The 13,488-nt window shown below is 52.5% G+C and overlaps 3 protein-coding genes across 3 annotated transcripts in view; 1 reads left to right on the forward strand and 2 right to left on the reverse strand.

Annotated features, from left to right (window-relative positions):
- LOC113203578 (clarin-3) overlaps positions 1–8,159 on the reverse strand; it is a 43,358-nt gene extending 35,199 nt beyond the window's left edge. Inside the window, exons 1-2 of the mRNA XM_026418346.2 lie at positions 7,840–8,159; positions 167–577 (exon numbers count right to left, since the gene is read on the reverse strand). Of these exons, the coding sequence (XP_026274131.1) occupies positions 167–386 (220 nt within the window). The 5' untranslated portion in view covers positions 387–577; positions 7,840–8,159. The remainder of the gene's footprint in view (positions 1–166; positions 578–7,839) is intronic.
- A 531-nt stretch (positions 8,160–8,690) lies between these two features.
- LOC113203486 (transmembrane protein 50B) lies at positions 8,691–10,628 on the reverse strand. Its single transcript, XM_026418202.2, has 4 exons — positions 10,397–10,628; positions 10,094–10,200; positions 9,848–10,008; positions 8,691–9,770 (listed from the first exon to the last, which is right to left on the reverse strand). Exons 1-4 carry the CDS (start codon positions 10,502–10,504, stop codon positions 9,664–9,666), a joined length of 483 nt encoding a protein of 160 aa, XP_026273987.1. The 5' UTR covers positions 10,505–10,628; the 3' UTR covers positions 8,691–9,663.
- A 20-nt stretch (positions 10,629–10,648) lies between these two features.
- On the forward strand, positions 10,649–13,488 carry LOC113203485 (isocitrate dehydrogenase [NAD] subunit beta, mitochondrial). The gene is made up of 9 exons (XM_026418201.2): positions 10,649–10,813; positions 11,374–11,448; positions 11,545–11,646; positions 11,721–11,837; positions 11,921–12,127; positions 12,207–12,371; positions 12,452–12,661; positions 12,746–12,901; positions 12,975–13,488. Exons 1-9 carry the CDS (start codon positions 10,772–10,774, stop codon positions 13,047–13,049), a joined length of 1,149 nt encoding a protein of 382 aa, XP_026273986.1. The 5' UTR covers positions 10,649–10,771; the 3' UTR covers positions 13,050–13,488.

Genomic DNA, 13,488 nt, shown 5'->3' on the forward strand with positions numbered 1-13,488 from the left:
AGTCCTATTCAAGGCGGAACTTTCCCGCCACTACACACCGATATAGATTCAAATAAGTTGTGGTAAAATTGTACCGTGAATGGGACACGCTGCAGACAAGGGCAGCCGATAGGACGGGCATAAGTCCGAGACGGAGGGGGAGGGGGAGGATAGAGCTAGTACTCACCGTTGACGTCGTAGGAGCGCCAGCCGTAGGCCACGTTGAGCTCCTTCCTGCCGTGGAACAGGCCGAGGGCGACGCGGCCCTGCGACTCGTTGGGGTTGGACGTGCGGATGGCGCGCGCCGTGACCCACTGGCGCGTGGTGAGGGCGGCCACGAGCAGCCCCAGCGCCAGGCACGCGCCCAGGAACGTGATGAACACCATGCCCCGCTTCCACAGGTTCATCGTGGTGTGGGCTCCGGGCGGCTTCTGGAGACGACGACGACGACGGCGACGTTGTATTATCCTGGATCACGCACGCGGCCGGGCGGGCGCCGGGGCGGGGCGGGCGGCGTCCACGTCCAGCACAGCGTCCAGCTGCACTGTGGCCGCGGCGGTGCCGGACCCCCGCGCGGGGCCGCTCATGGCGCGACGGCCTGCGGACAAGACAGAGAGGGTGAGGATGGGCCAAGAAGAACAGAGATTTTAGGAAAGAGTTGGACAGATGAAAAAAACACTGAAATTCAATACATCTTCTGAAAACTTTTGTCGCTTTCACCTACGGCATTCTTGTTGCCGATTTAGTATACCACCACTCTGTACGCTTCTGCTGTCCTTGTACGTACGTTTAGATGAACCTGACTTTGGAATGTTTTTCTAACCACGGGTCACCTGGGGACTCGCCGTGGCTGTCCCACAGTGTCCACCCTATATCGATTGCGTGACATGCCCAGCAGGCGCTCCGGGCGGTAACGGCCGGGGAGGCATCTCCTTCCGGCGATCAACTTTTAATGGGCCGATGTCTTCATGGCGGCCGCGGTGGGGCCACGGGGCCGGGCGACCCGGCGGGGCCGCGCGGTGCGTGCGGGGGAAGTCCGTCGGGGGTTAATAATGGCCCTGAGACCCTTGGGCAGCCCAGAGGGGCAGCCGGACAGGCCCGTCGTGTTGCCCTACTTTTGCGAGTCCGCGTCATCATACCCACCCCCTGCTGATACTGTTGAATAGAGAAATGGAAGCCTCCACGGAGGTTATACAGGGTGGTCCACAGACCCCTTCCTTTATTTTGCTTATACTGTCCCGCATGCAGGCGTGCGTGCGGGCTTGCGTATCGTCGTTGCCCACGGCTCCTTGTGGCCCCGTGCGAGTAGGCAACCCGCGCGCACCCGTGCACGCAGTAAATTCTAAAGTGCGCGGCGTGAATCAGACACACGGTATTCCCGTAAAGTCCATGGGTTAACTAGAGGCTTGAGGGTAACTATTCTGCCGTCCAACCAAAACAAAACAAAACACGGAACACCACAACCGAGCGCCCTACTCTGCTCTCCGGTTAGACAGTGTGGAGAACTGTCTGAAAACTATACAGGATGGTCGCTGTGCCCGTCCCGTCAGAGGAAATGCGTAATACTGACCGGCATGCAGACGTGCGCGCGGGTTGCCTATTCGCACGGGGCTATAACTAGGCGCCGTGGCGAGAGTCGGTTTAGGCAAGCCCGACCACACGCCTACATGCGGTACAGTATAGCCATAGAAGAGAGTCCGGCCCAGAACACCCACCCCGTCCTTGACTAGAGTCCCGTGGAATAAAAAGCACGCCTCGCCTTTCAGAGCGTCGTTTATTTGTGCCCGCGGTTCCCGCTCGGTCTGATTTGGCAGGCGTTGGCCGGCGGCCGGCGTCTCGTTGGTGACAACGGCTGCGATCCTTATCGGGGAGGTGCTGCGGCCCGGCCCCGGGGGCTTTGGTCCTGGGCCCGCGGGCAGCAGCAGGCGCGGCATTGTCACGGCGTCACGTCAAACGTGACATTCCCACGGGACGTCGCGTCGGGAGGTCACGATGCAGCCCGACAGAGAGGCACCGCGCCGGCGTGGGGGTCCGGGTCCGGTGGTGTGTCCGAGAGCCTCGCAAAGGAGAGGGCAAGGAAGCACCGAGGAGGATGTAAAGGCGGTACTCGAGTGCTTGTTCTCGCTCCCGCCCTGCGCCGGCGGGGCGGGGCGGGGCAGGGCCGGCAGACTGCCGCGGCGAGATGGCAAGGGACGTCACGGGCTGCATGTCAATGGGACACGAGAACGAGACGGCGCCACGCCGCGCCACGCCGCGACCTACCCCAAGGGGCAGCTCCTTGTGCATGAGCCGGTCGATATATCGGAGAAAAAGAGAGAGAGACGGTCGACATCGACACGACACGCCATGGTTAAGAGCTCTTGACCTGCTTTCAATTTTGTGGAAATTTGCTATACACGCGAAGTGGTGCGCGAAATATCCGGAAGTGTAATCTTTCACCGGTTCACAACAAGTTGAAGGGACTCAGTCTTCTTGGGGCTGTCGGATCGGCGTCTCAAGCGATGCGCATACTTCGTTTACCTACACGGCAGCGGAACCAGTTTCCCTCCGCCTCCGCGCGCGGCCAGGCAGGCAGGCGTCGCGGCTTCGCGCGGACCGGCAGCGTTCATCGGCTTCCTTCCTGCCTGCACTGGGCAGGGCTCGGCTGCCGGGTGGCTGCCGGCTCCTGGGCACCTGGGCACGGACATGGCATCCCTCATCCTTGTTTACACAAGCACTTCCACCTGCTCAGAGCGGTCCGGCCCGCCTCGCCTCGCCGACGTTAGGAAGGACAGTAACTCAGCAAACCGTGCGAGAACTGTGCGAGAACAACTATTTCTTGTGCAGTTTGGGACGTTGGTTATTTACAAAACGCATTCGAGAGGCGGCAGACGTCGTTTCTCCTCATCCCAGCGGAGCGTGGGCCGCGGCGCGAGAGCCGTTTTCCTCTCGATGAAGGGCACTTTGCCCGTGCGACAGGACTTAGGCCCTGCGCTCGCTAACGGCCCAGTGCAGCGCCGCTCAGCGCCGCTCAGCGTCGGGCGTTAGGCCGTGAGAAACACTTGAGCGCGGCAGAGAGAGGCCCCTCGGGTGGTCCGCTGGCTTAGCGCCGCCTGCAGCAGCAGCAGCAGCGACAGCAGTTTCACAGGATTATGATTTGCTGAGCGCTTACGCCCTGTGAGCCGCGGGGAGGCGCGTAACGTAACAGATGACGGCCCTGACTGTGGTCCCGACCCTCCACCTGCTCCACCCACACTCCGCTCCCGGATGACTTGTTATGACTGAGCAAAGAGAGGGTCGCGGAAAGTACACATGGCGCCCATGAGAACCTCCAATCCGAATTGGAAATGGACAGCGCTGGCAGTAGAAACGCCACCAACGACGGCGAACGGCGGCGTTGGCCAGCTTCATCAGCGTCACAGCTTCCGGGTGAGCCGACGGGTGAGGTCTCTGCGCGGGGGTTGGGGCGCGGCCACGCGGCCGCACGCCAGACGAGGCGCGGGTGCGAGGCGCGGGGGTCGGGGTCGGCCTTGGCGCGGGCCTTAGAGATAGTGAAAGGTAAGAGCGGCCATCAGGTGGGCGCCCCGGGGGGGGGGGGGGGGTGCTCCGCTCCACTCTGTCCAGTCCGAGTCCAGTTAGCATCAGGCTCATCGCGATGAGGCGCGTGGGCCACCCAAAACTGTACGCCTCATATGGCAGATGGTTACTTACACAACTTAAGCGTACAGTGACACCATACTTTTTTAAGTGGACACGGGGAAACGTAACCATACGCAAAAGGTACGTAGCCTCTGCCTCTAGGTTATTGTAAATGGAAGCCTCCACGGAGGTTATATTTGGGGGAGAAGAATGAATGTGCCAGGTGGCTGACTCACGCCGCGCACTTTTGTAGTTATACTGTACCGCATGCACTGGTGCGGGCGGGCTTGCCTATCGTCGTTTTTCACGGCTCCTTGTGGCCCCGTGCGAGTAGGCAACCCGCCCGCACCCGTGCATGCGGTACAGTATAAATTCTAAAGTGCGCGGCGTGAATCAGCCACATGGTATTCCCGTAAAGTCCATGGGTTAACTAGAGGCTCGAGGGTAACTATTGCCGTCCAACCAAAACAAAACAAAAAACGGAACACCACAACCGAGCGCCCTACTCTGTTCTCCGGTAGACAGTGTGGAGAACTGTCTGAAAACTCTACAGGATGGTCGCTGTGCCCGTCCCGTCAGAGGAAATGCGTAATACTGACCGGCATGCAGACGTGCGCGCGGGTTGCCTATTCGCACGGGGCTATAACTAGGCGCCGTGGCGAGAGTCGGTTTAGGCAAGCCCGACCACACGCCTACATGCGGTACAGTATAGCCATAGAAGAGAGTCCGGCCCAGAACACCCACCCCGTCCTTGACTAGAGTCCCGTGGAATAAAAAGCACGCCTCGCCTTTCAGAGCGTCGTTTATTTGTGCCCGCGGTTCCCGCTCGGTCTGATTTGGCAGGCGTTGGCCGGCGGCCGGCGTCTCGTTGGTGACAACGGCTGCGATCCTTATCGGGGAGGTGCTGCGGCCCGGCCCCGGGGGCTTTGGTCCTGGGCCCGCGGGCAGCAGCAGGCGCGGCATTGTCACGGCGTCACGTCAAACGTGACATTCCCACGGGACGTCGCGTCGGGAGGTCACGATGCAGCCCGACAGAGAGGCACCGCGCCGGCGTGGGGGTCCGGGTCCGGTGGTGTGTCCGAGAGCCTCGAGGAGGAGCGGGCAACGAGGAAGCACCGAGGAGGATGAAAAGGCGGTACTCGAGTGCTTGTTCTCGCTCCCGCCCTGCGCCGGCGGGGCGGGGCGGGGCAGGGCCGGCAGACTGCCGCGGCGAGATGGCAAGGGACGTCACGGGCTGCATGTCAATGGGACACGAGAACGAGACGGCGCCACGCCGCGCCACGCCGCGACCTACCCCAAGGGGCAGCTCCTTGTGCATGAGCCGGTCGATATATCGGAGAAAAAGAGAGAGAGACGGTCGACATCGACACGACACGCCATGGTTAAGAGCTCTTGACCTGCTTTCAATTTTGTGGAAATTTGCTATACACGCGAAGTGGTGCGCGAAATATCCGGAAGTGTAATCTTTCACCGGTTCACAACAAGTTGAAGGGACTCAGTCTTCTTGGGGCTGTCGGATCGGCGTCTCAAGCGATGCGCATACTTCGTTTACCTACACGGCAGCGGAACCAGTTTCCCTCCGCCTCCGCGCGCGGCCAGGCAGGCAGGCGTCGCGGCTTCGCGCGGACCGGCAGCGTTCATCGGCTTCCTTCCTGCCTGCACTGGGCAGGGCTCGGCTGCCGGGTGGCTGCCGGCTCCTGGGCACCTGGGCACGGACATGGCATCCCTCATCCTTGTTTACACAAGCACTTCCACCTGCTCAGAGCGGTCCGGCCCGCCTCGCCTCGCCGACGTTAGGAAGGACAGTAACTCAGCAAACCGTGCGAGAACTGTGCGAGAACAACTATTTCTTGTGCAGTTTGGGACGTTGGTTATTTACAAAACGCATTCGAGAGGCGACAGACGTCGTTTCTCCTCATCCCAGCGGAGCGTGGGCCGCGGCGCGAGAGCCGTTTTCCTCTCGATGAAGGGCACTTTGCCCGTGCGACAGGACTTAGGCCCTGCGCTCGCTAACGGCCCAGTGCAGCGCCGCTCAGCGCCGCTCAGCGTCGGGCGTTAGGCCGTGAGAAACACTTGAGCGCGGCAGAGAGAGGCCCCTCGGGTGGTCCGCTGGCTTAGCGCCGCCTGCAGCAGCAGCAGCAGCAGCGACAGCAGTTTCACAGGATTATGATTTGCTGAGCGCTTACGCCCTGTGAGCCGCGGGGAGGCGCGTAACGTAACAGATGACGGCCCTGACTGTGGTCCCGACCCTCCACCTGCTCCACCCACACTCCGCTCCCGGATGACTTGTTATGACTGAGCAAAGAGAGGGTCGCGGAAAGTACACATGGCGCCCATGAGAACCTCCAATCCGAATTGGAAATGGACAGCGCTGGCAGTAGAAACGCCACCAACGACGGCGAACGGCGGCGTTGGCCAGCTTCATCAGCGTCACAGCTTCCGGGTGAGCCGACGGGTGAGGTCTCTGCGCGGGGGTTGGGGCGCGGCCACGCGGCCGCACGCCAGACGAGGCGCGGGTGCGAGGCGCGGGTCGGGTCGGCCTTGGCGCGGGCCTTAGAGATAGTGAAAGGTAAGAGCGGCCATCAGGTGGGCGCCCCGCCTCGCGCCCCGCCGCCCCACCCTGCTGGAGCAGCGTCATCATCTCCCCGCCCCGCCGCCGCACCCAACCACGCTCATCATTTTCTCTCTCTGTCAACAATAATACCCGGCCAGGCAGGTCCGAGCCGCCGAGCGTCGCGGCGACGGCGCGACGGCGGCGCGACACCAGAGGGAAGACCTGCTGCGAGGCGCGGGGGGGCCGGCAGCCCTCACCAAGCAACAGCAAAAGGCAGAGGGGGAAAAAAAGGCCCGTTTCGTTTTTCTTTTTTTCGACCCGCGCGGCCCACCGATGGTTTTCGCTCCTGCTCACTCGGGGGTAACAGAATTGAGTTATTCCTAGAGGCGTCTGCTGCGCCGGGGCAAACGGGGCGCATCAGCACATCATGGAGGGTGAAAGGGGCGGCGGGGCCGGGCTAAAGGTCTCTATCACACCTTAGGCTGGGCCTGTGACTGAGTACACACTTAATAATGATGATACTCCTCTCCATGATTCATCCATTATTAGCACTTTCCGTCCTCACTAAATTTTTCAGGGTTGGATTTTAGAGCAGACTCATGGCGCTACTGGGACACTTTTAGGTGGGTCGACGCAGTGGATCTGGGACCGTCCCATCGCTGCCGAGTCTGTTTCACCGTCTCCACACGTGGACCCATACCGCACACGCAGAGTGGGCGTTGCACATTTCTGGAACATTTCAACGATTTCCCCTTTCTTACTCCGGAATAATCGTAAACGTTTCCTCTCTAGATGAACTATATGAGACTACACAGAGATGGACTCTTGCAAGTAAGTAGTGCTTGCCAGTAAGCTGACAACTCTGTGGGATGCCATGGCAGCAGTGTGACAGCAGTGTACACTACCGGATCATTCAATAACTCGCCCCTCTCCGAGAAAGAAGCGCGCCAATCAAACACAAAGAAGACGGTGGCATGATCGCGGTGTGCGCGATGCGCCGCTGCTGCTCGGTGTTCACAAAAACAAATTACCCGTCCGGGCCGTCCGGGCGCGGAGCACACGGACGAGTTGCCATTGGTTGCCATCCCCCACTCCATCTCTCTCCTCTCCGATGGAGAAGCTCATTACTGCCAAGCGACCCACTGCAATAAAAATCACCATGGCAGCGCCGGTCTTCGAGACTCGAAGACGTGGATGAAAGTTTTGTGGCGACAACTCGCCGTATACCCACCGCGACCCGACGCCCCCCCCTTTCCCCCTTTTCCTCTCTCTTTCCCTTTCATTGGAGTGATCAGGCGGGTCTGTGGCCGAGGGGTCAGTCGGCAGGACACTGGGTCACGACCTGGAAAGGGGTGGCGACGGCCTGACGTTTGACGGCGACGCACCCCGTCGAGCAAGAGCACTGGCAATGGCCCCCCGGCCGACCTTAGGTCAACGGTTGTGATCGGTTTGGTACCCATTTTTTTCTAGTAGATGAAGGTGACCGGGATGCTGGATGGATATCGGAACAACGACGTTCAAGGAAATGTTGACTTTCGTTGCGCGACGTCTTTGGGCCGGGTTAATCGTACAGCGCCGCTCAGCATCTATCTCGACCGCGGCACGCCGCCGGGCGCGCAGAGGGTAGGCAACCCCGCGACCCGGGTGCGGTGCGGGTCAGCCCGCCTCCGGGGGACCCCGGTCCTCACCTGGAGCAGGAGCAGGATGGCGGCGGAGGCGGCCCAGCTCCGGGCTCTCCGGCTGCTGCGGCAGTGCGAGGTTAGGCGGCTCCGGGCCCGGTACTCCTCCGGGCTGCTGCAGAGCGCGCACCACAGCGCCTTGCTCGGCGTGCTGCACTCGTCACCAACTCACTACTACCCGACACGCACTCGGGGACGAGGGCCTTCCTCGCGGGGGAGCCGTGGAGACGCTGACGAACAATGAGCGAGAGAGAACGCGGACGAGCGGACGGGACGCGACGGTGTGCGGGCGCGGCGCCGAGTCGGGACCAACTGTCGGGTCGGGCCGGGCTCACGGCTCACCTGGCCTCTCGCCTCACCTGCACAACGGCCGGGCCCGCGGACCGCAGGGGGTGGGGGGCGGGGGGCGGGGGGAGGGAGGGAAGGCTCCTGCATGGGCGCTCGGCTCGGCTCCGGGGAGCTCCTCCGGGCCCGGGCCAACGGTGGAGTAGCCCCCCCCCCCCTCTGCATACACTGTAGTAAACCTGGGGTGTCCAGCAACTGTGCAATTTAAGTCGAACGACCTCACTTTTCTGTGCGACAAGTCGCACTTTTGCAGGAGACCTTGGGTTTTGGCACCCTTTCCCTGCAGAGGGGTCCAGGCAAGGGGGGATGTCCAGTGAAAGGGCAGGGCGCATTACCTTGGTTTTCGCCCACCCCAAATGAGACGCCCTCTTGTTGGACACCCCTTGCCTGGACACCTCTGCAGGAAAAGGGTGCCAAAACTCAAGGTGTCCTATAAAAGTGCAACGCACAACTGCTGGACACCACATATTTACAAAGAGAGAGGTATAGTGGGAACTCATGAAATACAACATCAATATTTTATTCCATAGTAAATTTATTTCTTAAAGATACACAGTCTCATCATTGAATTGTAGAACATACATTCAACCTAACTCCACATTACAAAGAAAGTTTACCAACGTAAACTTTCACCACTGTTTTAATACCCCATTTAGAACATCAGTGTGTTTTCACAAAAATGACAGACTTCAGCCGGACTCTCAGTAAACATAGTTAACACAACATGAAAATTAACATTGGAAAGTTCTGTTCTTTTCCTTAATTAAAGACATATTAATAGTAGTTTAAGTACCAGAATATTAAATGCAAATTTCAGAAGGAGATTTTAGTTAAAAGTTTTATAAAATAAAGACGTTGCAATCTAGCAATTGAGTTTGTTGAAGACACATGACATGATCTAGCAGTCCTTAAAAAATTAAGAAATCCAAATAAAACATTTTATAGAACATGTTTGTGTCGATGTACAGCCTTGTTGCTAGAATCATGTATGGAGTTTAAATATGCACAATGACAACAATAATACGGGGTAAAGACAGAATAATGTTATTAGTTCAGTGTCTGATGACTACCAAGGTGTTAAGAAAACCCTCCTTACAATTGGGTCTCTTAATTTATTGTTTATACAATACTAATTCTAAGCTTAAGTTGCAGTAACATAAATATAAAATAGAATGAAGGAGAGGGAATATATCACACTGGTAAAAAGATACAAGAAAGTTTGATGAAAATAATGTTGACATGATTACAAAACTCAAAACTATGGTGATATTAGATGTCATTCCTGTATGTATTGAAAGGGGTTCCATGACTGAACACGAGACTGTTGTAAAGCTAAATCTGAGATTGGCAATAGATTGAGACCAAGCAGCTGTGTTCAAAAGCACACCCAACAAAAGAAAAAAAAAGCTTTAACGCAATAACTTAGGACATACAGCTCGTGCTCAATGCCTAACGAATAGTGGCATATATCATGGAAACCCTGTCTTCTCAAAATTGATCTTCAACTCTGCCAAATTTGTAAATAAGAGAACCCATAAAGATAAAAATATTCTGGAAAAATAGAGCAAATCCTGGCCAATGAGCTGGTATTTTATCTGCAAAGAGAAGAACATTGTCAGCACCAGAAAAACTCCCTTTTTTATCAGCATTTTTTGTGGATCAAAATACTTACCATTGTTAACATAATTAGCGAAAAGAATCCAGCAGGAAGCTATGACAGATCCAAAGCCCATAACAAAGCCTAAGAAAAGCCACAATCTGGCTCCTCTAGGACCGCAAAATCCACCATTGTAGGCATCTCCTCTCATTTGAGCGTTAGATACTGCATTGATCCTGAAATTTGAAAGAATGGGAGAAAATATTAAATCAAAGACTTTCAAACTACATGCGAAGCCAATCGTACAGTCATTTTACGTACATAAAGAGCGAGAGTGTTCCAAAGACGCCACAGACATGGTAACCATGATTCATCCAATTTGGGTACACAGATTGGGCATCAATGATGAACCACCAACCCATAAAAAACTGTTGAACAATGGAGAAAAATTATTAGATTCAACGATACCATGATCATGCACAGTTAATGCCAGTTACAGAACAATAAAACTGAGAATAAAAGAGCAATCTTTGGCAAATATGGTACATATAACGAAATGCTCGATTAACAAAGTATTTTGTTATTTGAAAATAAAAAACATTGCAAAATTAATGTGTCACTCACAAGAACCCCAGCAAGCATTGATGCTACTGCATTCCTTTTCTGTCCCCCTGCAAACCAGACACATGGTGGAATGGTCACATTATCCAAACAGCTCCCCAAGTTCCCCATGTTTTGGTCGTATTTTGCTTTAAAATACAGAAATATGTTCTCTACAAAAACATTAAACAAGCGGACGACCAACCAAACCACTACAAAAGTGACATTCTCGAAAACAACTCGAGCTACCTGCAAATAGGCACTTTCGGCTCGAAATCAATCGAGTGTATCGTCTTTCTTAGACTTTCTGCGAATAGTGACCCCCTTTTGTTCGTGTTCATTCCACCAGAGTGCAGTAGTGTCTTTTCCTTGCAGACTTCGCTACGGGACCAAGGAAGAATGGCGCTCTGGAATAAAAATTTGTGGTGTGTCTTGTCAAAGGTAATGGTTCTTTTTAAATATTGTTGTACAGTTAAACGTGTTTTTGTCTCCCACGTCCTCTGCAACGTAATCGGGATTCATTGCTTTGCTGTCATTGCCAATATTAACCTTGCCTCGAATCAGAGGGTGCCCCTCGTTACACGATTTTTATCAATGTATTTTATGGAACTAAGGAAAGGATGAGATGTTTAACGGCATCTAGCCAATAGAAAAAAAAACTATTGTTTATAGCATACTTTGGTTAGATCTGTAAATTTAGTTTGAGTAACCAATTGGAGAGCTTTCAGAAACCTCCTTCAACCTAGGTTAGGCAACTTTAATATATACTTAAATATAGCTTTTGCTGTGACAGTATTTTAAACCATTCTCTTGAGGATGCATGTTGAATTTCTATCAGTTTATCTTGTTTACTGCTGTACTGCTGTCGTTGTAACACTAACTAAACTGTTGTATTATACTTTAAGGGGGTGTCTTCTAGTTTATTCTGGATAGGAATTATAATTTTAATTAAACCTATAATTAAATGTGTTAACTTATATCCTTTAAAAAAAATTCTTCAGGTGGCACAAAACGTGCCAGCAACATGTGTGGCCCCATGCAACCGATTGATTCATTCTTCACCTCCTGCTGCAATTGTAAGTCAATCACTCGTTTTATTAAGTAATAATAATCATTGTCCAATGATGTACTCTTTCTAGTAAATGAACGTCATGCCTTTGTGGTTGTTACAGCAAGCAGAGGTATCAAAACCTGAGGGCCGTACAACTTGCACTTTGATTCCCGGTGATGGTGTTGGCCCAGAACTTGTACACTCAGTACAAGAAGTGTTCAAGGTATGATAGGCAGCATTCTCCAGAAGTCCAAGATAATCATCATGCTCTTCCTAAATTTTGTTTTATCCTATCAGGCTGCTGGTGTCCCTGTTGATTTTGAGCCATTCTTCTTCTCCGAAGTGAATCCCACTCTTAGTGCTACTTTAGAACAGGTTACGAACTCAATAACCAAGAATGGCATCTGTCTGAAGGTAGTATGGATTTTATTTGCTTTGATTGTTTAATGTCATATTCTCATCTGCCAAAAATCTAATGCTTTGTATTTTTGATGCAGGGTGTACTTGCCTCACCTGACTACTCCAATGTTGGAGAATTGCAAACTCTGAACATGAAGCTCAGACGCTCACTTGATCTGTATGCTAATGTGGTACATGTTAAATCTCTGCCTGGTGTCAAGTCTAGGCATCAAAATATTGACACTATCATTATCCGTGAGATGACAGAGGGCGAGTATTCAGCCTTGGAGCATGAAAGTGTAAAGGTATACTTCTTTCCTTCAATATCGTGCAATATTCACTGTTCTTCTCTTGTTACTCAGTAATTTTTTGTATTGCACATAGGGAGTTGTTGAGTGCCTGAAGGTTGTAACCAGGACCAAGTCTCAACGAATCGCTAAGTTTGCATTTGACTACGCAACTAAGACTGGTCGGAAGAAGGTGACTGCTGTTCATAAGGCCAATATTATGAAGCTTGGCGATGGCCTGTTCTTGAAAAGTTGTCAAGATGTAAGTTGAGTTTGAACTTGCTTTTGATATTTATTTTTTCCTATTTCCAAGCTAACATAAAAATAAATATTATTTTGCAGATTGCAAAGCTGTACCCAAAGATTGAGTTTGAGGCCATGATTGTGGACAACTGTACTATGCAGATGGTTTCAAGCCCACATCAATTTGATGTGATGGTGCTACCTAATTTGTATGGTAACATTCTGGATAATCTTGCTTGTGGCCTTGTTGGTGGAGCAGGTGTTGTCGGTGGTGCCAGCTACAGCCCTGAATGTGTTGTGTTTGAGCCGGTATGCCAGTTCTCATAACTTACATTTGCATCAATATCAAACTTTATCTACTTTGTTCCTTATACTGGTTCATTCCTGTTCCAGGGTGCAAGACATACTTTTGCCCAGGCTGTGGGTAAAAATGTGGCAAATCCTACTGCTATGTTGCTGTGTGCTGCCAAAATGCTTAACCATGTAAATCTTCGTTTCTATGGAGATATGCTTCGTGGTGCTATTGACAAGGTTCTGAAGGGTGGCAAGGTAATTATATTGAATCTTACACCAATATTTTGGGCCATGTGCTATTTCTAATAATCATTCCAACTCTTGTTAGGTTCGCACCAAGGACTTGGGTGGTCAATCCACCACTAAAGAATTCACCTATGCCGTTATCAACAATTTACGCTAGTCTTAGGTGGAATTTCTTCTTAGGTTGATTTGGTTTCTACTCATGAAAAGCATCTCTTTTCATAACTCCTTTTTTTAATATTTGTCAACAGTATTGGAATTTTATTTATTCTATTATTTATCTCAATTGAACCCTCGCATTTTTTTTATGTGGAGTTATGTTTTTTTTCCCCCTCATGTAATAAATTAATGGCTATGAAATTGAAATTGTATTTGCTGCGCCTAGTCAATTTCAGGCTTGTGCCTGTCTGGTATTGTGATTTGTATTATACAGGTATGGGAAACTGTAGCGCTGTGCGCTGTTTAAACTAGCCCTGTGTTCTTTTTTATAGTGTTATCTTGTTTGTAAAATAGAATGTTCCATGTGTTCACTGATATTATGAGGAGAATTCTAGGAATGATTTTAATCAATAAAGGCCACAGTGCTATTGTCTTGTTTA

This window comes from Frankliniella occidentalis, unplaced genomic scaffold (assembly GCF_000697945.3).
Source record: "Frankliniella occidentalis isolate FOCC.00 unplaced genomic scaffold, Focc_3.1 Scaffold14, whole genome shotgun sequence".
Taxonomy (NCBI): Eukaryota; Metazoa; Arthropoda; class Insecta; order Thysanoptera; family Thripidae; genus Frankliniella; species Frankliniella occidentalis.

What these genes read in the sequence shown, in the direction of transcription:
- LOC113203486 (XM_026418202.2), bottom strand. Translation starts at nt 10,504, where the DNA reads ATGGGGAACTTGGGGAGCTGTTTGGATAATGTGACCATTCCACCATGT. An exon ending in GGAACACTCTCGCTCTTTAT is followed by an intron (nt 10,009 to 10,093) that starts GTACGTAAAATG and finishes TTCAAATTTCAG; the next exon opens with GATCAATGCAGTATCTAACG. An exon ending in CGCTAATTATGTTAACAATG is followed by an intron (nt 9,771 to 9,847) that starts GTAAGTATTTTG and finishes TTCTCTTTGCAG; the next exon opens with ATAAAATACCAGCTCATTGG.
- LOC113203485 (XM_026418201.2), top strand. Translation starts at nt 10,772, where the DNA reads ATGGCGCTCTGGAATAAAAATTTGTGGTGTGTCTTGTCAAAG. An exon ending in CTTCACCTCCTGCTGCAATT is followed by an intron (nt 11,449 to 11,544) that starts GTAAGTCAATCA and finishes TGGTTGTTACAG; the next exon opens with CAAGCAGAGGTATCAAAACC. An exon ending in AGGTTCTGAAGGGTGGCAAG is followed by an intron (nt 12,902 to 12,974) that starts GTAATTATATTG and finishes AACTCTTGTTAG; the next exon opens with GTTCGCACCAAGGACTTGGG.